Genomic DNA, 24,917 nt, shown 5'->3' with positions numbered 1-24,917 from the left:
TGATATTATTATAGTTTTTGCGAGTTTCACAGAAAACTTGTTAGAAACATTTAATAGGGAACTTCCTGGTTAAAGTTTAATTTATATAAATCACTGCCTGGAGTGTTTTTAAATTGAGTTTGAATTTTAAACAAAGTTTTTGAGTAATTGAGGAGTGTTGTTTGGTGTGCATGTTTATTAAAATGTAATTACAGTGACATTTGTATTATATTTAAATGTTATTAATGCATATTAGAAATCTAGTTATTCTACTTAAATATTATCAACTTACCAAAATTAAATGCTTTGTTTTCTTAAGTAAGTTACAAGGACATTTTTAGTTACATTTTTTTTTAACCTTTGCCAATAGTTTGGTCATATTACATTATCTTCGTATTGTCTGTGACAAATTTTACTAATTTAAATTCTAACCAGAAATAAGATTATATCACTGTAGAAACCAGCATACTGCCTTGATAACAAAAAGTAAAGCATCTTAGATAGTTTAATACTTTTATCCTAAATGTTGATGGGAAAATTGTCAGTTGATGTTATTTTAACTGCGATTTTAAAATTACTAGTGAACCTGTGCGGCTCAATGCCCCGCAAAAACATATGAATTTAGAAAACAAATCCATCGTGTTATATATTGACTCGTCGAAAATTAAATACAGTAATAATAAAGTCTTAGAAGGGAAGCAATCCAGCCATTTTCTAGCTGTATGCGTATTATATTTAGTAAATTAATAAGTGTTCAAGTTCAAGTATGTTACATGGTAGTTATTTTTTAAGATTCTTAAAAACACATTTAACAAAAAATTTTATCATATCAAACCAATAGGCAGTGAATGTAGCATATACCTATGTGAGGGTCATAAAATGCTGCTTGAAGAAAACACTTTTAAAAATAAACACTAAAAAACAATATTTTTATCACAAAAGCACTTCCATAAATACTACGATTTTAGTCTTAAAGTTACCTTCAGGAATATTACCCTGGTCAGAATTTTCCGTAATGAATATGCTTATCATACTATTAAAAGATGTAGCCTTACTTAAAACAACATATACAGTATATAGTTGTTGCTCATGACTGAAATTGGTCTGGCTAAGAACATTGTTGCTCTTTAATTAAAGTACTTTTGCTACAAATGCCAAAGATAACAGAAATTACCATCTTTCCATTTTAAAAGATAACTTTGTTTCAGACGGGCAAATCTTTTATCATCGAAATCAAAATATGTCCCTACTCACTTGTTCCATGTTAGGACTTTACTTTCTACTTTACATTGTTGTTAACCGTTCTGATCACACGAAGCCTCGTGCCATTAATGATCCCCTTTTTGATGTATTAATATCAATAAAACCACTGACTCCTTTTATTAGTATAATCTGTGTCTTGGCAATCCACTGACCTCTATATTTAAAAACTCAGTTGGATTTTCTAGATGGGTGCCTCTGCCTTCGACTGTTTTCAAGGATCCACTCTTCCCCTTGGCATACTGACAATTAATTACCTAACTTGTAAAGTTCATGTAGTAATTCATTAATACTGTTAGTATATAAAGAAAATTAGATAAAAAGTACTTTGCTTGGTGCTTTCATAACTGCAAACTCAAAATACACCCACAAGTAAAAAAGAATCAAGTTATTGGTTAAAAAAAAACTATGTTTGTGTAAAAACATTATTCACATGAAGTAGATGATTTGTTTGATTTCTCGATCAGCTGTTTCAAAGATTTGTGATTTTAAATACATCAATTATTATAGTAAAGTTTTCTAAATATGGTAACTTATTCTCAACTAAATTTTACTATTCCCAGCATGAAAATAAAGTAGTGAGATCCGTTATGAGTAAAGTTTAAGGCACACAATCATTGATTGAAATGTAGTATACATTAACAGTCATAATACATAGCAATTATTATTTAGTAGACTTTGACTATTTTCAAATAACAAACATATGTTTCTGTAAATAAAAATTATCTCCCTTGTTATCCTTATGGAGAAATACGAAACTTTAAAGGGCCCCAGGGCCTCACTCTCTAATTATTTCCTTAAAAAGAAGGTTTCCTGCACAACTTCACGTTACGCTCTTTCCAATGACACCAAAAACATGTCAATCAGTTCAGTAGTTTCGGAGGAGTAATTGTCACAAAAATCGTGCTTGCGTATTAAATAAGTAATAATAGAGGCATATCCTGTTGACCACAATATACTGAATGAATGTGTGAATAAAATAATACTAGTGTCCCTGTTGCTCGAATTCGAGCAATTTCTAAGTATTAGAGGCGTTATTTTAAAAGGAATAACGTCATAATTTCTGATGACTTTAAAAGATTCGACCCAAAGATTATGGAAATATTCAAGATGTACATAACATGATATATCAATTTATCCAGGCTCTCTCGCTTTTTTCCATTGTAATATCTACGCCAACCCGAATTCAAATAGTTAATACTAGTGTACCTGTTGCTCGAATTCGAGCAATTGCGAAGCATTACAGGCGATTCAAAGATTATGGAAATACTCACGATCTACACAACAGTTAGATATAATCAAAATCTTTTGTAAATATCATATTATCTTTTTTCAAAAAGCTTATCTTGTTTTTTTAGTGTTTTCTACAAATATTTCCCTCTCATATCCGCATTAGGTTGTCTATGACAACGACTATAAATTAAACAAAAAATCATTTCTATTTCTTCTACTTGGTTGTGTTTTATGACTTTTTCTATGTTTCCATAGTTTGCAAATCGATTATTTCAATGATTGCTCAAGAAATGTAGAACAGTGTTAATTCAGTTTTATTTTTAGTCCATATCAAATTGTCCAGGATTCCTCGCTCTTTTCCATTGTAATAATTACACCAACCCAAGTTTCGTCTACAGATGCAATATGCCAACGAATATCACCTACGTACAATCTCCAAGAAGTGGTAAAAAAGGCAGAAACCAACCCATACAATAGATATAAGTTAACTCCTAAAGAAATAATTTTAAGAGTTACTGTGATATTATGATTTTCCACTGATTTGGTAATAGAACATTATATTGCAAAACATGACACGATGCAGAAGAAAATCCAATTTAAAATCAGAAAACCCCATTGCAAATACTGTACTTCATTTTGACAAATTCAATAAATCACAATTTAAATATTAACAGCTGTTTCATTAAAAAGTAGTGTAGAATTATGCATATGGTCGTAATGTAAACAAATCTGAAGAGGCAACTTTAAAGGCTTCTGGGGCAGAGCCCCATAGGAATTTACCTCGTTCCTATTTTGATGGCTCATCTACAGACCAAGACCTTTCTTTAGAGACCCCTACCAAGTTTCTACGCCCAGCCGTTCTCTCAAAATAGCTATGACAAAGAAAAACAGTTTCAAATTAATATATAGATTTCATTTCAACCAAGTCAGTTAATGTTTGTAGCAAACTGTAAAATTAGCAAACTTAATGACTGTTTAAAATTAACATATGTTCTTCTTCTCACTTTTAATTTCTGTTAACAGCTGGAGTTGCATAACAATTTTTGTTTCCCATGTTAATCTTATGGAGAAATATGAATCTTCAAAGGGCCCCCAGGGCCTCAATCTCTAATTGTTTCCCTAAAAAGAAAGTTCCCTGCACAACTTCACGTTACGCTCTTTCCAATGACACCAAAAACATGTCAATCGGTTCAGTAGTTTCGGAGGAGTAATTGTCACAAAAAACCTGCTTGCGTATTAAATAAGTATAGATACTTATTGCTACATAATATAATACACAGCATGAACAAAGTCAATACTTTAAACTGCATAAACAATTACAAAATATAAAAAAGACACAAATAAAAAGGAGCTTTATGTAGAATTTACAACAATGTAATTACTGAAATCAGATCATTTGTGATTAAACGCAAATTCACCCACCTCTAACTTTTAACGAAGGTCGTTAAGTGGTCAAAGGCATGTTGATTTTCAGTCGCGAGAAAACAATTAACAGCAAGTTGTAAATGTGTGTTATACAACAAGTACAACAACAACAACAGGTATCAAGTTTTAGTTCCTTACTATACTGTTTAGTTAAATCGATTGCGGCAAGGCACTCATATAGGCCTAGTAATTTAGTTACACACACGATTGATATATCAATTTCCCTTTTTATTTTATCACAACTACAGAAGGTATTCTTTTTAATTGGGTTTTCTCAACCAACATTTACTGTACAACTGCACACTGCACTTATCATCTGAATTGTTTACTTTAAAATGTTAAATACATATTATATCAATGTTATCTGTATCAGACAATAATTTCTTGAAACACCTTCGCTACTATCACTGTGCGGTTGAGAGAGTTGGAAATCGTTTATGTTAAATTAAAAATAAAAACTCATAAATTTAGTATTTTTATGATTTTTAGACAATAATTAACTAATGCTACAGTAATTATCGAAACCATTGCTACACAAATATATTCAGCATTAATGCGATCGTGATATTCAATTCTCATGCACTTATCTTACTAACCGAATAAATTAATTATAATACATACCAATATTTTCACAATTATTTTTTTTTGTGGAAAGTAGAAAAGTACACTCATTAATTTATGTATAACTCTTCCAGTGATACGACTCTAGTCTAACCTTTCATGAACATCTAAAAAATAATTTCAGTTGTTGTAAAGCGGTTTTTGTTTTCGAAAACACAAAAGTAACCTTGCACAGCCACAGAAACGGGGCCGTCATAACTTTTCCTCTGTTGTAAAAGCATTGACCTTTTCAGCTTTACCTTCCACTGAAATATGTCTCTGTTAGTGTTTTCTATACGGATTTGAAATGATATAATTTCATGTGTAAAATGTTATATCGCTAAGCTCATAATGTTGAATCATAGATAAAACATAGTATATTTTATCTATGGTTGAATTTAAGAAATAAATCAGAATTGTATGCTTTATCACTAATAAAATTGCTCAAATCAATCTTCGATTTTAGTAAAGCTTAATTTCAGTAAACCATGGTAGATGCATGATAACAAATGAAGTAGATTAGCTTACGTCCAATAACAGTTGTGTGACTAAATTTAGTTTTCTTAAATAAAATTGTCTATAAAATTACAGTAGTGTATAGTTTTCTGGCTATCCTGCTGTTCATTTGTTTTAGTTTCTCGTAAATCTTTATTGAACAAATAATGATTTTTGATCCATCATTTTCTATTTTTCATTTCCTTACAGAGCTACAATTTAATTTTTTAGCTTCGATAATATTCTCCTACGCTTGTATTTCTAGACGCTACGCCTAGTTACTATGTTGGCAAACAGTACAAATGTTTGTTTGAATGGAGGCCAACTAGTCTATCCAATTGGTGACCTAACTAATCAATTGTATACGAGTACCGTAATTTGTTTCCAATTAATTGTAACTAATTGTTAGGGACTAATTACTTCAATAAAGTCATCTTGATATCCTGGACATTAGAGGGAGTTGAACATAATTGTTCTACATATTTCAACAGCACCAGTGTTTTATAACAGCGGGATTTTTTCTATGCTCTCATATTGTGTCTCTTTAAATATTGTGAAATATTGATATATGTATACTAAATTGTTTAGCTAAAAGTTTTTAAAACAGGGAATGACTTATAAATATGAATCTTTTTAAATATGCTACAACTGTAGGCCTATGATGCTATCTATAAAACTACGAGTATGTTGTATTCTTGATTTGAATTCTTTATTCTTTTTAACATTTATTCTTTACCTGATTAAATATAAATTAATACAATTATTCATTTGTTTATGGAGCTTTTTTTACCACAAACATTAGCCAACAACAGTTCGTTTTCTCAAATCTACCCACACCTTTGAGTGACTACATTACCGTGGGATGTCAAAAGATCTCGAGTAATCTTGAGCTTCAGACAGAAACAAAAGACTCAGGAATAACCTGCCTTTGAAAGGAAGGGAAGTAATACGACAAAGACTACACTATCTGTGCCAGTTTGCTTAAAGACATAAAGTAGTGTAATACAATATTTCTGATGAAACGAATCTACTATCTAATTTCCTTGGTCCCCACGTTTTCAAAGGTGCTGGAGAGAGTTATTCTGGCCCGTCTCCAGAAGTATCTACACCAGAAGAGCCTTCTGCCAAAGGGACAACATGGTTTCATTCCTGGCAGATCCACAATCACCGCTGTGACAGATATAATCGAACACATCCTGGACAACTTGGAATATGGAAATACTGTCTGTGCAGCCTTCCTGGATCTCAGCAAGGCGTTCGATTGCCTGGACCATCAACGCATCATAGAGAAACTTCGAACTTTTGGTATAGATGGTTCAGCACTCGCCTGGTTTGGTTCCTACCTCTCCAATAGACAGCAGCTAGTTGAAATTAGGCACACTGCAAATGGAACAACAAGCGTGGTAAAATCTAAGCTGTTAGACGTATCGAGGGGAGTGCCACAAGGTTCGGTTTTGGGCCCAGTCCTGTTCGCACTGTTTTCAGCAGATTTCCCTGATTACATGGATCAGCATAGCCACACCGTCATGTTTGCGGATGACTCGGTACTTTTAACCAGTAACAATGAACTGGAGACCCTTGAGCTAAACAACCTTCTCGCCATCAAAAGAGCCATGGATTACTGTGCCAACAATGACCTGGTTTTCAACAAAAACAAAACACAGCAAGTATTCTTTGGGAAACTTAAGGACGACGTCACTTGCCACCCTAACATACAAGCTACCGAGTCAATAAAACATCTTGGAATAATCCTGGACCAGGAACTGCGCTGGGGTGCCCACATCGACCATCTCTGCCAACGACTCAGCTCCTCCATCTTTGCTCTAAGAAGGATCAATAGTATTGCAACAGCCGATGCAACACGGGCAGCATACCACGCACTCGTTGAATCCCATCTTAGATATGGTATAATTCTATGGGGAAACTGTGCAAAGGAAGTCACTCAGCGAGTTTTTGTTCTACAAAAACTTGCTGTGAGAATTCTCGGGAGCCTCCAGCAGCAAGAGAGTTGCAGGGGCGTCTTCAAGTCTCTCCAAATCCTTCCGCTGGCCGCCATTTACATCTGTGAGGTTGTTGCCTTTTCTACTTCCCTTAACCTCCCGAGGAATTCAAATATCCATCAGCACAATACCCGGAACCAAGCTAATTTCAACCTTCCCGTCCACCAAACCTCCAGATTCTCTAAGAAGCCATCCTATGCTGGGTCCAGACTTTTTAACCTGCTCCCAATGGATATCAAAGCCGGCAACCCTGGGACAATGAAGAGAAGACTTCGGAAATGGATGCTCGAAGAGCCTGCTTACAGCATCGAGGAGTTTGAAGCCCGATGTAGAAGAATGCCACTTTTTTAAAAAAGAAGCCTAAGACATAAAAAAACAAAAAAAAAACATGTATTTAATTTTTACTTTTGTGACACTATTTCTAAGCTTGATGCTTATGTAATAAAGTTCTCTCTCTCTCTCTCTCTCTCTCTCTACAGGATCTCTTTACACATTACCTCTTCATAACACGGTCTTGTGAAGAATTTTTGAAGTCCCACAGTTCGATCAGTGCAATAGAGCTAAGAGAAAAATATGCTAAATCAGTTTAATACTGTGATGCATTATTGTAAAAACGGTGAGGTACTTAAGGAACGCTGTATTTGTTGTATGACAAAATCAAATCCTGTATCAGGAAAATTGCATAACGATTCTCGACTTATGTTGTCATGTAACACATGAGTTAATATTTATCTGACCGGAAGTCAATAAGAGTTATTCCTTGGAACAAGCAGTGTTCCATGACATATCAAAAAGCATATATATACCTCTTTTTATAATAGAGACTCACAATAAAAAAATACAGTTAAATTTCAAATAATCTCTATTTTATTAGCAGCGAATATTTCAATCCTACCAAGGGACTGGGAGAAGAGTTACCTCTTAGTTTTTAAGTTTTGTCAGATTCTTTATTAACAATGTAGTAAAAATATTACGATACATTACTGCATTTCTTAGAACTACTTTATCTTAACAATCCCCCGTATATGACTAATAAAGCATCGACAAATCATCTCCCAAACTAAATAATTACACGTTTTCGTACTACTTTAGTTCAATAGTCCCTGTTTGGGTGTTCATTTTAATGTTTATCTACACAAGTGAAACCTCTAACTTTTAAGGGAAACAGTCCAATACCTTGTGTTGACAGTTACATTGGAGATAAGCAACACAATTCAACAAAGTACACGTCCCAAACAAATTGCTAAGATTTAATTTGACAAGACCTTCTCACAAGACATCTAATCACGAATTAATCATGATTATTTTTCATCTACATAGATTTATTTAATAATACAAATGTTTAATTAGTTTGTAATGTACACCATACAATAGTGTTACGTGTCATAACAGAGTCCTGACTGCTGATGTACTACTTTATAATTTATCCTCTCGGCTTTAGATTGAATCGTGTAATTTAATTCTCCCACGGGACGCAATGCTGATCTGGTACAACGTCTAACGGAATGTCCAACAGTAAACACTAGATTACGAGGAATGCCTAGAACTGTTACAGAATGCAAACATTAATTTCCAGTAGCTTACGGATTCAAAGCTATGCATATAGTAACTACATAAGCTTTAACATTTTGTTAGAGTTTCTTTAAAGTTGAGGCACCGCTGCTCTCAGTGCACCGGCCGTGGCACAGTTACAGAAAGTTCGCTTACTATTTATAATTTCAATGTTTCGTTGGAATGCGTGTATTGGTGGATGCAAAATTTTGTTAATTACATTTTTATGTTTACGTTAAATCTCTACAGTCCGTCACTCAATTGTTTAAGAGTGTATTTTATGTGTGTGTATTTTCCTTGCATCCAAAAAAACACATTTTGAAAGATGACGAATTGGGTGTGTAACTGATTGGTTATAGAGTTGCTGAAGGTTGCTGATTTGATTTTAAGTGAGATCAGTTCTGGTCAATTTGCCGTTGAGCTGCCAATAAAACACACAAACCGAGGCGGGTATTAATTGCGCCAACTGACCTGAGTCAGTCGGGTATATCTACAACTACTCCAGGGTGCCATCCGATAAGTTCCTACACCAAATGGATGGCCCTCTTTCACTGTATAATTGAGTAGGTTCGGTTAGGTTAGGTTAGCATGACACATAAACAAGGACATTATTTCTACCGGTAACTCACCCCTACCACCTGGATTAAGCTTGGCACAACTAAGGAACATTTTTTGCGACCCTTTGAGGGCTTGGAGCAATTAAGGAACTCTTTGGCGCAATTAATGCACAACCTAAATGATGATATCTACCAAATGATCAATGGTCGGCTTTAGATAGTAAAGATATTAGGACTTAAACCATTCTCGTACAAAAAAACATAAACTAATGGCCTAGAAAGTTAAATAAATTTTTTACTTGCTACAAATGCGAATTCTTTTGTTAGGCCTATATTGTCTCAAAACAGTCCAGTTATTGCATCTAATTTTTCAGTATTTGTGTTGTCCACAAGTTTCTATACGATGAATAATACGTATTCGTCAGTAAATCCACGAACACTGTAATCTTTCACACAATGTACCTCTTGTTGGAGGATGACCAAAGCTTGATTAATAACTAATAACAGGCTTATACTCCCAGTAACCGTTTGATTTGGCAAAGGGAGCATTCATGGACCACCTTCCAGAGTTCATTGCCCAAATCCCGTTACCACATGTTGGATAAAGATCTGATCGTGTCTGGAATAATTTTCGAATCAATATAATGACTCTGATAAGTAAATTATATCTGTAGCAATAATAGATCACTCCAACTACTTCCCAGACGAAGTAGACACATTTAATTAATAACCAGCATTTAATTAGTTGGTGTTCGCTCTATGATAGATGCGATGGATGCAACAATGTTTCAACATATGATGGTCAAGGGCGTGTAAACAAACAGAGAAATACAAACAAGAGACTTTCAAGTGGTCGAGAGTACTGATATACAAACAGTTTTAATGTGCGTAGTTGGAGTACAGAGCATGTTGTGTACATCGAGTACTTGGGCTAAACACAGGCAGAAGGTCTTTCTTGTGGATGCTTTGCAAGTGTAATTATAATTCAACTGCCAGTTGAATTTGTTGTGTTGTCATATAATATTCATAGAGAAAATTAAAGAATGTTATACATATACACGAATTCGATTTCTTCATGATTTGTAATGATGTATTTTATGCAGTGTAATGTTATAAAATAAATTTCGAATTACATAATTAACACCATGTATGTAACGAACAGGTAAAAATGCATTCTCCGCCCCCAATGTCTAAAAATATAGTAAGAAAATAGTTAAAAATAAAGGTATCACGTTAAAATTAAATTAGAGTTGGTTTTTAGTTTGGCTGGCAAATGAAATAGCTTGAGGCAAACAATAATCCATGTTGTAAACGAGCTCAAACGAATGTTGAGTCTGGTTGTATTATTTTAGGTTAATTATTTTCCATACTTTTGCATTTAGTTATTTTAGACCCTCAACCTTATATTACTTATATTATTCGTGGTTTTATTAATTAAGATAAAATAGCTGCTGTTGCCCATCATGAACCAATAAAAAAAAAGTTAATTTCTAAAGTTGATTTCTGTTTTAATATGTGTGGGTTAGCTACTGTGTGTTTAAATAGGGTTATCGGAGATATAAAATAACTAAATTTTCATTAGAAATACTTGGATTTTAATGTGGCTACTAATTTTACTTTGCTAAAAAATGTTTTGATATATTTTCCCTTGTAGTTTATTTTTTACTTAGGTTACCAAGGTATGCTCTTGGTACATAATTTTGAACATATTTAAAGTAAATAAAAGTCCAAACGTAGTTTATTTTACCATTAAATTAAAGCGACCTCTAAATCTAGTAAAAATAACGGACACATGAAACCGTATATATAACACTGTTGAAATCCATCAATCTGCTCACTTCAATCACTATCTTTTATCAACTCGCATTTTACCTTCACGCTGTGTTTCAGAATTCAAAGTGAAAATTCATTACCATTTATCCAATAACTTGCTCGGCTTATTCGAATAAAGTATTATTTACTTGATAGCTTGCTCATGACACCCATATTGAAGTTTTTTTGCGCTTTCGCGATTGCAAGTTTTGTTTTAGGTTGACCGTAATGAGCGTTTTGCCATTGACTTTAAATACACCACAAAGACTTATTTTTCTCTATTTAAAATTGGAATTACTTTTACGAGCATTTGATGTCCGATAAACCTAAAGAAGTTATTGCTTAAACTTTAGACAGAATTAATGCCAATTATATATGTTTCTCTTATGAGTAAATTTTATTCTGTGCTCAGTGGTGTAATACAAGACGAGCATTCGTTCACAAAGTTTTTCATTTTGCCTCTTCCCGAAATCCCCCATCAGCTAACATGTAAAACTGAATATCAAGTAGAGGCTCATCAGTAGAACACTCTATTAGTATATATGTTTCTTTACACGCGTGTTCTCCCTATACACAAAGTGTGTTACACATTCGGTTGGCCCTGTACAGAGTGTTCAAAAGGTTGGGAACAAAATATTTAATAGTGATTTCTTGGGTCAAAATAAGCAACAAAGATTAAATAGACTTAAGTCCTGTCTCGTCTCGTTTACAGTCTGTCTGTGTGTTTATTTTTATTTTTTTACAAAAACATTCAAAAGTCTTTGACGGTCTGAGCTACAGCGTTTAGATTCTGCGAGGGTATTCACCTTATTACCCGCTGATTTTGTGCAAAATTATAATAAAAATTCTTAATTTTTTTTTTTAAATGGCGGTATTTTGAATATAATAATATACCAAAGTTCACGAAACCCGTTAAATGGAGAAAACTTTATGGTATATGAAGAAAAAAAATGCATTCATCAGTTATTCTTTGTGAAAACTAATCCTAGTAAAACATTGATAAACTATCCTTAAAATGTACAAAACTATTGTATGTTTCTATATTTTTTTGTAAAATTGAATAACTACATTGTAAACTTTAATCTTAAAGGAGTTTTGTGAAAAAGCACAAAGAGACAGACGATTAAAGAGATGAGATAGGACATAAACATATTTGTTATTTGGATCCAAGATTTCACTAGGTAAATTAATGTCTCAACCTTTTTTATCACCATGTAAACACTGTAGAGTCTTTATAACTCCTCAAAAGTCAGTGCTAACACTCCTGTCTAGCAGCACATGGTGAATGTAGGACTACATCTCTCACTAGAATGATTCATAGTTAATTTCAGGAATTTTATCGGTCATATCACACTGACGGTACCTACTGTCGGGGAAATAAATATGTGCACTCGAGTTTGAGCCTAAATATCTCTGAGATGAATTATCCGATTTTGTTGAAACAATACCCCCGCCGCAGCAAACCTGCCGTCTAAGCGAATTTCCATTTGTACGAATTGATTTTCAATTGATCTATTTAAATAACATTATTAGGTTTAACGAGTACCTAGGTTTGCTGCTACAAGGAAACTAATAAAGTAGTGTGTTTTTAGTAAAATATTGATAGCTTACTATAAAATAAATAAATTTGCCAACTTTGATCAAAATATATCCATAAACAAGCAAACTACAACATTTTACAATATTCTCCATAAGAATAACATGGGAATTTTAAATTTACCATTTTTTTAGTTTTCTCCGTAACCAATAACCGTACAAAAACACTTTGATATACTGAATTGTTTGTTTTTTTAAGCTCTTTAAGAAGGTTTAGAGAAAAATTGGGAAATTTTGTGTTTTGAGGGTAAAAAGTGAGAAAACCCCATTTTTACCCCATAAAACCCCCCATAAAACCCTGTTCCCATGGTCCGATCATGCTGGATCGCGAACTCATTCAAGTTTATCCCGCCTTACACCTTCAAACCAAATTTCATCAAAATCGGATAAAAATTACTCAAGTTATCGTGTTCACGGACACATATATATATATATAAATCTATATATATACCTATATATATATATATATATATATATACATATATAAAAATTTGAACGAATGGTGTTTTTGGCCTCTGGGGACATTAAAATGAAAAAGTAAATCGGTCCCGGGCCTAAGTCTTACCATGAGACCTACGGTAATAGCTACTTCCCTATAGGGAAATTCGCTAAAAACTAAATGTAAGCTTGTTTAGATACATTTTAATTTTTAATATTTTAAATTTTTAAATTGTTACCACGTAAAATGTATTTAAACAAGCTTACATTTAATTTTTGTTTCAACAAAATCGGATAATTCATCTCAGAGATAATTAGGCTCAAACTCGAGTGCACATATTTATTTCCCCGACGTAGTGCTCGTTTAAAGTCCTCTCCAACCTCTCTCTCAACCAACAATAGGTTATTGACCTTACCATTGCCACTACTCTCTATTTCTTGATATGTTGGCTATAACAGTCCAAGAGTGAAAAAAGTCCTGGCCCTTTGTCAGCTACAGTACTTGTGATTTGTGGCGATTGCATTGCCAAAATTGTCCCAATCAAAGTTAATGATTGAAAGTGTTTGGAAATTGATTTTTCAACGGCATATCAAGCAAGTAAAGAGAATTTAAATATAGAACAAAAATAGAAAGCGTCATGTGTTTAGATGAAGTAACGATTCCTGGTGAGGCCTGTATAGTCTTTGAGCTGTATTGATCTCAATGGGAGAATTTTTTGAAACATAAATAACGCAAATTACATTGAATGTTTAAAATAAAAAATAATCAAATTTAAAATAAGAAAATTTAAGTACAGCATACTTTATAATCATACAATTTACAAGTGAATTGTATGTGCTCAAGTATGTATGTTAAAATGTTAAACGCCATAGCGGTTTCAGTAGACTAAAACCGGTAAGAGACTAAATGAATGGCTCCCTGGAAAAACGTTCCATGCGCCGTTTTGTAAACTTTACAGAAACTAAAAAAAACGTTAAGAGAGTAATTTTTTAAAGATTATTTTTTGATTTTTTTAGATTCTACTTTTTAGGTCTAGTCATAACAATGTTATAAGGATTTTTTTCAAGTAAAAAACCAAATTATTAAGCTTTTGACATTTTAAGTGTAAATGTAGTGGAAAAACGTTGCTTGGGCATAGTTGATATGCACAAGCAACGTTTTTCTACTGAAAAATAGCACTCCACAATACCCTAGTAGCACAAATATGTATTTTATAAATATTTTATATATTTAAAGTTGTATTTGATAGAACCTCGAATAAAATATAAATATAATATATCTTTAATAATAGTTTGATATATTCAAATATATATTTAAAATATTACCAAAAAGCAATGCAAAATATAAATAAAATATAAGTTTTGAATACATAAAATATATTCATAATATATATTGATAAAACAAGTATAGAATCTATAATATACATATTTTATATGTATATTTTTCCTATTAAATATTTAAAAAAAATATGTGTTGAGAATATTTTAAATATATATATAAAATATTTTTGAAACTATATTATATATTTAAATTATTTATAAATATATTTTGAAACACGTCAGATATTTTTTATTAATATAATAATATTATATTTGTAGAATATATATCCTATAATCTTTTATAATTAACAAATAAATAATTTGCATCTTTTTGTTTTTTATAGTGTCTATCAATTTATACATGCATTATTTGTATGATAATTGCTATTGTGAAAGCGTTAAAATTAAGTTAATAATAATAAGTACTCTGAATGGTGTCACTCTATCATACACGTAAAGAAAAAAATAGCATATAGTTAAGAGGCAGTATACATGTTTGACAGCTACATTCGGGTCAAACGAAAAAAGCGTTGATGGGGGTTTTTTTTTATTGCAATATGTGACAATGAATGTGATCATAGAAATCTCGAATGATTGGCTAGAAAAGGGTGCTAGTGACTGGCGACCTTTTAAGAAACTAATTACGGTTGTAGATGACGTTCTAAAAATAATTATTTGATTTACATATGCCATAAATTACATAATATTTGTCATAGTATTTAAATTAATTTTTGTAGTTTACTGTATTTGTATTCGTGGAGACTACTCACTATTCACTACAGCACTATTCAACTCAACTACTTGATGCCAAAACATATTAACAGAATCATATTATACTGTAGTATCAAAAATATTTCAAGTATTGCAACCATTGCAACTGAGGGCCACTCTTTCACCATTTGAAAACTAAGGCTAACAACAGTCACAAGTAGCTCAGAGGTAAGGTAGGAGGCTCATAAGTCGGAGGTACCAGGTTCGAGACCCACCCGGGATGAAAAAATTTTATCCAGTAATTTTTTCAAAATTTGTTTTTATGAACTATCAATTTACTCAACTGATAATTGTGTTTTTCATACTAAATCTTTATTATTTTGTGTTTTTATGTTTAGGCCCCATGGGATGTTTGGAAGAGATATTAAATACATTTTTTATTTAAATATTATTCACTAAAATATATTATTGGAACATATTTTTTTAATATTTAATAGATTCAAAAACATATTTTTTATATATTTAATATATTTTAAATATTATATAAAATTGACATTAATACACACTTGAGATATATAAAATAGATTTTAAATACATTTATTCATATGTATTTAATATATATTTGTGCTACTAGGGTACTGGCGTTTGGAACGTTTTGTAAAGAATAAAGTTTTGATAGCTGCAATAATTCATTATTTTTATTGCTTAGGTACAGAAATTCTCAAACTGCAAGTGAAAGATTTTTTTACAATATTAAATCTTATTTTACTAAAAGAATACACAATATCTTGTTAATGAAACGTACATAACCCCTAGCCTTTGTATTAAGCTGATATTGTTTGTGTGCTTGGGACTTTTAATTTTACAATATTGCACTTCATTTAACTAAAAGAACACACAAAATCTTGTAAAAAAACGTATTATCTTGGTACAGTATAGTCAGTCACAAAAGGTATAGTCTTGCAGCCGTTGTGTGTGCAGGATCATGACAAATCCTTAAATAAATCAGCCCATTCACTTAACAAAAATAACATATAAGATAGTAAACAGTAAATTGACAACAGCTAGGTTGTAATTTACTAATAATAAGTATTTAGAAATGGAAATTAAATTCCTATGTCCTGGTAAATATTCTGGATCACAAACGTTATAGTGTTCAACTGTAGTGTGCATTGTAGCACAAGTAACGTTTTTCCAATTACTTCAGAAATAAGTACTTTTTCAGGCACTACTTCATTTTTGTAGTTTTTTTACTCTTTCCCGCTATTTCTATGACTCTTCTTAACTTTCTTCTTCCAAAAATCTATGTTTAACTTTAGTTTTTTGCCTCTATTTAATTGTTTAATAAGGCCTGACACCGGTGAAGACATGGTCTTGTCTGCCCAATACGCTGCACAAGGAACGTTCTTCCAGGGAGGGCCAAATTCCCCTACCCATAATTCAATGTTTTAGTTATAAAATCGGCCAAAAGATGTCACCACTTGACAGACAAAAGCACAAGGAACGTTTTTCTATCAAAAACCTGCAAACTCTAATTCTGGCGCTTGGAACGTTTTTCCGGGGAGCCATTCAAATATCGGTAGTAGAGATATTTTTTGGTTGTGTGTAGCACCTGTAGCACTCATTGATCGTTGTATTCAATTAAAATTTTAGTTGACAGTTAACCTATGATAGACAAATAGCTGACAGTGATTAGGGACTTATATTAAGAAATGGTACCACCAGATGTCACCAACTAGTTATGTAGTTATGTCAATTGACGGACATTCAGCAAATAGCAATTGCAGGGTATTTTGAATGTAAAATGTTTTATTTTTATGATCATAGCCGTTTGAAATCATACTTAACTGAACATTATATTTTGAAATTGTAACTTGATCATTTCATAAGAACCAATTTAATTGAATGCGGTTTAATAATGTGTGTTATAAAATACTAACCATGAAATATTCACTGTAAAGTCAAGGATTATGTTTCCACTGAACATACTCACACAATACATACATTTCCCGCTCTCTAAAAACATATTGTATCCGATACGTACTACGTGCACGAATGTAGGCTATGTAGGTTGACACAAAACGTAAAAATAAAACTCCGCTCAACTCTTTCGCTGTGGAACGTCGGAATTATTTATTGCTCGCTGAAGACTGAAATGATAAATTCCCTTACTTTTAGTAGAGTTTTTATGATGTTCACGTGTAAAAGTTATGATTGTGTTTTGGAAGTTAATCATATAGATGAAAATATTGGTGTTCAAAGTTAGGAATTTAATAACTTCAACTGCTTACAAAATGTTCACTTAATGGAGCAATAAACCAGAACATAGTGTAAAGGTTTAATATAAGTTTCATACTACATAACTTTACTTTTAGCGTTTAATGAACATAACGCTTACTAGATTAAATACCCTACATTAATAATTAATTACAATGATATTCCAACAAAAATGCATACACATTTTACTGCATGTCCTTTAATTGAGTATGTTCTTTTACATTTCAATTTGACATTCAAAACAACGGTTTAAGGCTTTATCACGATGCTCAAAACTGTATTCGTGATTGGAGGGTTTTAAACCTGGGTCCCCCGTACTGAAAGCCGCGTTTCTACCGTAGGCCTATTTGTTTATAAATTTCCTTAGCTTAAAATATACTGATTATCAAATTATAACCTTGAAAAACTTCAGCCGAAAAAACTCTTGTGTAGATTTGGTTTATGTTGAAGTATGGCGATATTAAGGATTTAAATAATAATATAGTTTAACAAAAAAACTGCTCATATCAAACTCCATTTGATATAAATAGATTTCATGTAGTAATTTTTGGTTCCAAACAAGACATCTTCAACCTATTACTTTCTCATATAAAGTTCCATTAACTTCAAGTACAAACTAATTGAAACACTCGCTAACAGTTTCAGTAAATTAATTGTTTCCTAATTAATTAATGTAATGAAATTCATTTATTTACGATCTGCAACGGCATTTACTTAGCACACTTTTTAATTACACTGATTGATGTTACAAAAAAGGAGTCCATTAAGAATTGTACCTAAAGACTTTTCACCACTTTATCCAGCTATTTAATTTGTTAGTTGTAAATACTATTTAAAGAAATTTAAATGAAAAAGTGGGAAATTAATTTTCTAAAATGTGCCATCTTTTGTGGAACAGACTATAAAAGTGATCTCATTCTGACACAATGGACCGTGAGGTAATTTCAGTATTCACAAACGCTGACATAACCAACGCTACGTTAATGACCATGACATAATGTGGACTGTTATGTCTAAAGAGTAACCTGAACTGAGTTCATTGTTAATCTCTATGGAACAGAAACTGTGCAATGTACGAGGTTGTTGTATTTATCGTTTTAAATGTTTTAATTACAGTACTTAGCCATTATTAGTTCTGTTATTTTACTACGGTCGGCCGCTTAGAAAACGACCTCCTCCAGCATTGGTTTAGCATTAGCGCGCAGGTCGTTTTCTAAGCGGCCGAACTATATGTTTTAAATTTGTTGAGACAGATTTATTTTAGTATTAATGATTACAAGTGGTTTGAATACATACAGTGCAAGTGATTATTCCCATATTTTATTCTTTGCTTTGAATTATTAGGAATTGGGCCGCGGGTGAGCTTGAGTTATGAACAAATAATGTACGGTTTATGAGGAGTTAAAAATAAATGTAATATATTATTAAAGTTAATAGACCCATCAATAGATTGATCAAGTTATCGGTTAAAAGTTGATATTGACCTAACGATCTTTCTAAATGAAACACTCTTGCCATTCTCTATCCTGAGTTCATTCATAAGTTCTGTAAGGCACTTTATTGAAGTTATTGAGAACATCCAACTCGCAAAGGTAATTTAAACCAATTCATAGATATAGAAACCGATCAGTGAGCAAAATAATAAAGATTGATTTCAACTGTTTCATTTCAATTAATGCTCACAACATCGATATTGATTAAGAGTTTCATTTTGAGGTTGGTCAGGATTCTAAAGAATCAACTGTATGGATACGAATGAACGCTGTGTACAGTTGTTAGTTAATGTAGCCACAGAAGTTACAGTATTCTGTGTTGCAACATGAAACAACAATGAGAAACTACAACAATGCCAGGAGAAGTAGCTCCGTAGTTGTCTAAAGGCCAACCTCTGCTACGTCTGTAAACAATAGGCCTATCATTAGTTGTTAGTTCAAGCTTTTTCTCGGATCTGGTTCAAAGGTCGGCTCCATGAACCCTAAACAAACAAAAAATATTTTGCAGAAGTTCCTTCTGTAGTTATTAAATATTATTTGTAGTCCCAGATCCCAATCGCTATGCAAAACATTACAGGTCTTTATAAGTAATTAGAAAGTATATTTGCCATAAGACCCATAACAAAATTATATCCCAAGCTTTGTTATTGGATTTAGTACATTGCTATTAGCTGAATATATTCAGCTCATAATACATTTTATTCTGATAGTAATATTTACGTTACTAGTAGATTACCATACTTAATTACAACTCATATGTAATTGAAAGGTAATGCAACTATACTCAGCATAAGAAACTTACTATTGATTCACAATTGTAATGTAAATGCCAATAAAAATGTAATATGTACAAAGGTGCAGCTATATTACTGTCAAAAGCCAATTTTAAACACTTCAAACCAGGATGTGCTTTGATTCCGCTTGAATAACTCCGTCAGTACCGGCAACACGCACCACCACGGGACATGTACAACATTAATTATCTGATACGTTTTTCATAGTACATTTATTTACATTGCTGTGTCCTTGATGAACTGATAAACAGAACAGACCATTGTGTATACATTTATATTTAGTGCGAAAATTAAATATACTTCCTGGATTGAGAACAAACCTACAGACAGTTGCCTAGGATGTTTGTTCTACTATATTTCATCACGTGACACGTGGTCCTCTCTGTTGCAAGGTTGTGCTATATAGACAGTGTAGGCTGGGACCAGGTAGCCAGGTGGGATCCTCTCAAGAACTACATCTCCCAGAACAAACCAACAGACAGTTGCCTAGGGTGTTTGTTCCACTATTTCATCACGTGATCCTCTCTTTTACAGGGTTGTGCTATGTAGGCACTGTAGGCTGGGATCAGGTAGCCAAGTGGGATCCGCTCAAGACCTACATCTCCCAGAACAAACCAGCAGACAGTTGCCTAGGGTGTTTGTTCTACTATATTTCATCACGTGACACGTGGTCCTCTCTGTTGCAAGGTTGTGCTATGTAGGCACTGTAGGCTGGGATCAGGTAGCCAGGTGGGATCCTCTCAAGAACTACATCTCCCAGAACAAACCAACAGACAGTTGCCTAGGGTGTTTGTTCCACTATTTCATCACGTGATCCTCTCTGTTACAGGGTTGTGCTATGTAGGCACTGTAGGCTGAGATCAGGTAGCCAAGTGGGATCCGCTCAAGACCTACATCTCCCAGAACAAACCAGCAGACAGTTGCCTAGGGTGTTTGTTCTACTATTTCATCACGTGATCCTCTCTGTTACAGGGTTGTGCTATGTAGGCACTGTAGGCTGAGATCAGGTAGCCAAGTGGGATCCGCTCAAGACCTACATCTCCCAGAACAAACCAGCAGACAGTTGCCTAGGGTGTTTGTTCTACTATTTCATCACGTGATCCTCTCTGTTACAGGGTTGTGCTATGTAGGCACTGTAGGCTGAGATCAGGTAGCCAAGTGGGATCCGCTCAAGACCTACATCTCCCAGAACAAACCAGCAGACAGTTGCCTAGGGTGTTTGTTCCACTATTTTATCACGTGGTCCTCGCTGTTGCACGGTTGTCCTATGTAGACACTGTAGGCTGGGACCAGGTAGCTAGGTGGGATCCTCTCGAGAACTACATCTCCCAGAACAAACCAGCAGACAGTTGTCAAGGTAGTTTGTTCCACTATTTCATCATGTGGTCCTCTCTGTTGCAGGGTTGTGCTATGTAGACACTGTAGGCTGGGACCAGGTAGCCAGGTGGGATCCGCTCAAGAACTACATCTCCCAGAACAAACCAGCAGACAGTTGTCCAGGGTGTGACCCGAGCTGTCCTCAGGGGCTGTGTTGGAGTCTTAACCAGTGTCAGGTTAGGGTCATTGTTTGATTTAACTATTTATTTTTACTAGTACCTCACCAATGCTTTGCAAAGTACTTAGAACCCAACAATGTCTTTAAAATCATTTCCATTAACGACATTATTGTGACTAGTTTCATTAAAAGTTCAGCATTGTCAATACTTACTACAAAATTTAAAATATCAAAATAAATAACTAAATTTATGAAGACACAAAACATAAATTCACAAAGACAGCGGCTTTCTTGACTAATCTGTCCTGGGGGTGGTTTTAAACAAGTGTTTAATTTGTTTAAGGGGTTTTGCTAGTCTTTCTGTTGGTAAAAAATTTTACCGAGGGGGCTTACAAAGGGGATAAGGTTCCTTAAACCCACTGTATTTAAAATATCATAACACAGTTAAAGTAATACCATTTATCATAGAATCTGTATTATACCACTAATTTTATAAATAAATTGTCTTGGTCTTATTTTGGTGTTAGTTATGCATTGTTAGCTTGTTTTATTAAAGGGTAAAAAAAAAACAGTAATAAACAGCACGATTATATAACACAATTTTGTGTATGTGTATGGGCGTATTTTTTTATTTTTCCAAGGATACTTATAAATATTAATTTTCCTAAGCTCTAATCGCAATTTGAAAAGCCCCAAGGTAATCCCTAAAGTCCACGTCAAAAGGGAAATAAAACTTGGCTACGGATAATCTTTTTAGGCTAATTTGCTCCAGTTCTTTTACGTAATGAAACAGCACCTCATATACAGTAAAATATTATTTAACAGGGAAGAATTGATCAAAGTCACTGTCACAACCAGATGGACTGAATCAATTGAGTAGTTACGTGACAATAATAACAACCAATAAGAGGGTGTGTGAGATTTAAATTTTTTTTCAGTATAATCATTTTATTACAATAGAAATTTTACAAAAAAGAGTAGAGGACTGTAAAATTAGAAATTAACAATTAATTTTTAAAGAAAAAAATTTGGAATCCCAGCTCCATCTTCAAATTCTCTCGCTGACCGCCATTTCTTTCTTGTTCTCCTCAAACACATACTGGTTGACCTTAAAACAGCACAAATTGTTCTTGATCTTATCCAACTTATTACTAAACTGTATGGTTTTTTTTCACTTCTCTGATAGTTTTTCAGCCATAACCCTTAAAAACATTTGGAACTCATTCCCAAAAATTCCATCAACACTTGTAACAAGAGGAGTAAACGATGCATGTCGTTGTTCACAAGCTTTAGTATATTTTCATTTTTTTTTCATCTTCAGCTTTCTTAATAACTTGTTGATGAGGGATGGAGACATAATAAGATGGAGCATCAGTGTCAACGACACGAACATCAAACAATGCCTCCATCTGAGTCTCCCATACGCCTCAACAAGCTAGATCAGCTTTTAGTGCAGGTTCGTTGAGATGACTGCCTTCTGCTATCAAGGGCTCTTTAATGCAGTTTCCCCAAGCTTGTTCCATCATGTTACCTATCGTGTCTCTTACTTCATTGTGTCTTTTTATCATCAGACCTCCATTTCGACATTTTAGAGCATGCTCTGTATTGAACTCGTTTCCGCATCCTTCACATTTTAATGGGAGGTTTATTGGTGTTTTCCCATAACGTAGAGCAAGGGCATCTCTAAATTCTTGTGGGGACATGTCCAGATTAAGTTTCTTCAGAGGCAAGCATGATAGCCAGCATCCATGTTTTGCTCTAGGTCCTGCATTGCGCATAATAATTTTCTGCCGTTTTTCTGAGAAAGTTTCCAAATGCTGACTGAATAATTCTTCTTCCATGGATTTCTTTACTTCTTTACATGACTTAATCGATAAATTTAGGGCATATTCATGTGAATCAAAACAAAATTTAGTTTTCTCTTTTAAACAAGATGTAAGAATTTTGCATCCATCTTGAGATGATTTAAACATATAATTTGACTGCTTTGTTGGGTCTATTATTCCTATTCCTCCCTTTTTTACTGGTAAATGTAGAATCTCACATTCCTCATTGCTTACTTCTGAACAAAATAGATTTGGAAAAAAAGATTGTAATTTGTCTTAATACATATTTGTTGGATGTTTTTCAGCCTTATGTAATTATCATAATTAATTCAGCTAACTCCTTATACACGACCTAAAATAATGTAACACCAGAATAATAGATTTAAATTTTAATTTGGGTTGTTGGTTTTAAAACCGCCGATGGAGCGATACCGTAAATGAATTCAATAAATACTACCTATATTTTTTTAAGTTTAAACCAAGCAAGAATTTAAACTTAAGAGTTTTTGGAAACGTAATTAATGTATTTTAGGTCCAAAACTTATTTTTTTTTTCATTTAGTAATTTAAAAATAGTGTTGTATAATTTGTGCTAGCTGCATGAAAAAACATTTTTACACGGGACGACAAAACGTTGATCTTGTTGCTATATAGCTTTGATCTGAGATTGGAATGACTAATTAATTGATTAACAGTCCATTTATGAAATGGCAACAATGCCCAGAATCTATCCTCAGCATCAAACCAGCAATCTTCTTAATTAAAGGCTAACCCTTCCCAATAATTTATACTACCAATTAGTTGTTAAATAATTGTAAAAATCTTTCGACTTGGATCAGATTGAATGAATTAAACACTTTTTGTCTTGGAATAACAGTTACACCCAGTAAAATAATTCTGATTAACCTTAAACAATCGTTATGAACGTAATATAAGTTTTGTATTTGGAGGTGTTTAACGATTACTTGTAATTTGTCTTAATACATATTTGTTGGATGTTTTTCAGCCTTATGTAATTATCATAATTAATTCAGCTAACTCCTTATACACGACCTAAAATAATGTAACACCAGATACTAGAGCAGAAGCTGAATTGTCTAAACAAATTCATTCTTTTTCTCAAAAAACCGCTAAGTATAATGTGTAGGGTCTAAATGAAAATATTTCTCAACAGTTTCAAAATGTATATAATGACACTTATTGAAAAACAAAACTAAACTACTAATGTTATTCGAATAACTTGGGGATAAAGAGGCACTTGTTACATCTGACAGAAACTTTGCAAAGTTTGTCAAGTGCAGTCAGGTTCTTTGCTCACTAGTGATTACACAATAAATTTACTTCATAAATGAACACAAAAATATAAAACATAATAACACGATACTTTCTAATAGTTCTTGAATTTAACTTACTCTACATAATGAAAACCGCTCAAATTTCAATAATATTTTATTTTAATTTATCTTGGTTTACCGAAACATTCATGAGTGTTTCCTTTAAATCTATTGATGCACTATAATCACTTTTACAAAGCCATCTTTTATGAATTGGACCAACAACAAGGGTCATATTTAACTATCAAAAATGTTCAAAAGCCTAAAAATAGTAATACAGCACTCATGATTTGCAAGTTTTTACAGTGTCAGTGTTAATAACTTGTTTTCATATGTCATCCGGCCACCCCCATATGATCAAGTCATTAGGTAAAAAATATGGGAATATTTGGTAGATCTAAAGTGTGCAGAAATCAGCTGTTTGCCTCATCCAACTAGTGCAAATGGCCATTTGTTAGGTAATTCGGTACGAATAATTTTAAATTTTTTGCTACAGATACAGAATAGCACGAGTTCCAAGTCGGCCTGTCACCCCTTGTGCATCGGTGACTGTATGGATCCTGGACCCAAGGGTTGTTATACTTGCAGGAAGTTCCTCACAGCTGACAACGAGTGTGTCCAGGATTGCCCAGCTGGAACGTATGTACGGCTTTGTTAATATTTTATGATATAGCATCTAGCATTATCATAGCCTCCTACAATACTAGGCCGCGGTATATTGT

The 24,917-nt window shown here is 33.1% G+C and overlaps 1 protein-coding gene across 4 annotated transcripts in view; it reads left to right on the top strand.

Moving 5' to 3' along the window:
* LOC128985546 (insulin-like peptide receptor) overlaps positions 1-24,917 on the top strand; it is a 109,137-nt gene that overhangs the window by 79,113 nt on the left and 5,107 nt on the right. For 3 of the 4 annotated variants that reach the window (XM_054405139.1, XM_054405140.1, XM_054405138.1), the window contains exons 4-5: positions 20,943-21,094; positions 24,692-24,834. In XM_054405139.1, coding sequence (XP_054261114.1) covers positions 20,943-21,094; positions 24,692-24,834 — 295 coding nt within the window. Of the gene's footprint in view, positions 1-20,942; positions 21,095-24,691; positions 24,839-24,917 lie in introns of those variants that run through there. The other variant, XM_054405141.1, reaches the window with a different exon arrangement.

The sequence above is a fragment of the Macrosteles quadrilineatus genome, unplaced genomic scaffold, assembly GCF_028750875.1.
Source record: "Macrosteles quadrilineatus isolate MER2022 unplaced genomic scaffold, UCM_ALF_1.0 Scaffold_2__2_contigs__length_208266976, whole genome shotgun sequence".
Classification (NCBI taxonomy): Eukaryota; Metazoa; Arthropoda; class Insecta; order Hemiptera; family Cicadellidae; genus Macrosteles; species Macrosteles quadrilineatus.
The sequence above is the reverse complement of the archived record's forward strand: the minus strand, read 5'-3'. Positions and strand labels throughout refer to the sequence as shown.